Raw genomic sequence first — 1914 nt, forward strand, 5'->3', positions numbered from 1 at the left:
CTGTGAGATTCATATGTGGATTCCACTAAACTGGATTGAAGTTTGGTTGCTTTGCCTTCAACTCATTTTCTTCCTGAGCTCCCTAGGCAAAGGGAAGATAATAAAGACCCTCTGACTTCATTTTAAAAGGGAGAAAAGACTACGTTAATTGCCAGGGATAGACCAGGCAGAATAGTTGTGAGTGCCTCAAAATAATTCTGAGATTACTTCATTGTGGAGAATGAGTGAAGCTTGGCAAAGAGGGTGATCCTATTTCATCTGCCCCAGTAGACCTCAAGAACACCAATGCCTTGGCGGTGCCATCAACCCTGGAGGGGAAGACTGAGCAGGGGGCAGTGCTGAGAGAGGAGGAGGTCCTACCCACGTCCACAGACTCCGGCAAGGAACTGGAGAACCCAGAGGAGTCGGAGTCCGATGCCTCCTGGACCACCCAAATGGTGAGTGAGCCCCGCCTGCTTCACCTGCTCTCAGTCTCTGCTCTTGCACCTGCTGCTCTGCTTCACATGGTCTCCTGACTTGATCTCACTGGAGCCTGGGGTGGGTTGGTTAGCTCTCAGTCAGGGAGTGGAGGAAACAGCACACGCGTGGAGCCTAGACTCCGGAGGGTGGAGAAATTGATGTGATCTTCTAGCAAGGAAAAAAGTTCAAGCCAAGGCCAGTGTATCTGTCATCAGAAAAAGCCTCAGGATATGACAAACACCAGGTGAATTGCAGTCTGGGGAAATCATGGCAAGGGTGTGGTGGTGGTGCCTACCTGTGACCTCAGCACTCAGAGGCAGAGGCAGGATCAAGAGTTCAAGTCCAGGGGATGGTCAGATGGCTCAGTGGGTAAGAGCACCCGACTGCTCTTCCAAAGGTGCAGAGAGTTCAAATCCCAGCAACCACATGGTGGCTCACAACCATCCTTAACAAGATCTGACTCCCTCTTCTGGTGTGTCTGAAGACAGCTACAGTATACTTACATATAATAAATCTTTAAAAAAAAAAAAAAAAAAAGAGTTCAAGTCCAGAGCCTTGCCTATAGTAGTGAGTTTGAGGCCAGCCTAGGCTACAATGTGACTGTGTCTCGGCCTCTTCTCTAAAGTTTCCCAACCACAGGCTCATAGCAGCTGGGCCTGGTGGAACATGCTATCATTTCTGAATCTGAGAAGAGGCAGGATTTGGGTTCCAGGGCAGCCTGAGGGATACAGTAACTGAGAAAGACTGTATAGAAAAACCAAGCCAAAGGTGCAATTTGTATCTCAGAATTAGAGGAAGGAAAGTAGCTGAAAGAATAATGTAAAAAACACCACAGATTTGATTTTAAAATAGCAGTCTTAAGCTGTGTGTGGTGGTACACACCTTTCATGCCAGCTCACGGGAGACAGAGGCAGCTGGGTCTCTGTGAGTTTAAGGCAGGCTCTGTCTGCAGAGTGAGTCCCAGGACAGACAGCCAGGGCTATAAAATCGATACTTTGTCTCAAAAAATAAAACAAAACAAAACAAACAAAACTAAAAATCAGCCTGGTGGCTGGAGAGGGCTCCATAGTTAAGTGTACTGGTTGCTCTCCTAGAGGACCCAGGTTCGAATCCCAGCACTTACATGGCGGTTTACAAAGTTCTGTAACTTCAGTTCCAGGGGATTTGACACTCTTTCCTAGCCTCTATGGGTACAAGGCATACATGTAGTGCCCATCATGTCTACAGTCTGTCTTAGTTATGTTGCGGTAAATGTCCAACCCAAATATGCCCCAGCAATGAAAACACAACTCAGTTAATATGAATACATGCTGTGCGCCTAGATTGGGCAGATCTACCACTAAACTACCATCTTCTACATCTATGAGACCCCTTAGAACTTGCAGTTTCTCCAGGCCATGTGCTTCGGCTCCGCTTTTTTTCCTCCTCCTCCTCCTCCTCCTCCTCCTCCTCCTC

At 47.6% G+C, this 1914-nt stretch overlaps 1 protein-coding gene across 7 annotated transcripts in view; it reads left to right on the top strand.

Moving 5' to 3' along the window:
- Nucleotides 1-1914, top strand: part of Rnf213 (ring finger protein 213) — a 96252-nt gene that overhangs the window by 12698 nt on the left and 81640 nt on the right. For 6 of the 7 annotated variants that reach the window (XM_029545940.1, XM_029545939.1, XM_029545943.1 and 3 more), the window contains exon 3: nucleotides 268-437. In XM_029545940.1, the coding sequence (XP_029401800.1) occupies nucleotides 268-437 (170 nt within the window). The remainder of the gene's footprint in view (nucleotides 1-267; nucleotides 438-1914) is intronic. The other variant, XM_029545942.1, reaches the window with a different exon arrangement.

Source organism: Mus pahari, chromosome 14 (assembly GCF_900095145.1).
Source record: "Mus pahari chromosome 14, PAHARI_EIJ_v1.1, whole genome shotgun sequence".
Taxonomy (NCBI): Eukaryota; Metazoa; Chordata; class Mammalia; order Rodentia; family Muridae; genus Mus; species Mus pahari.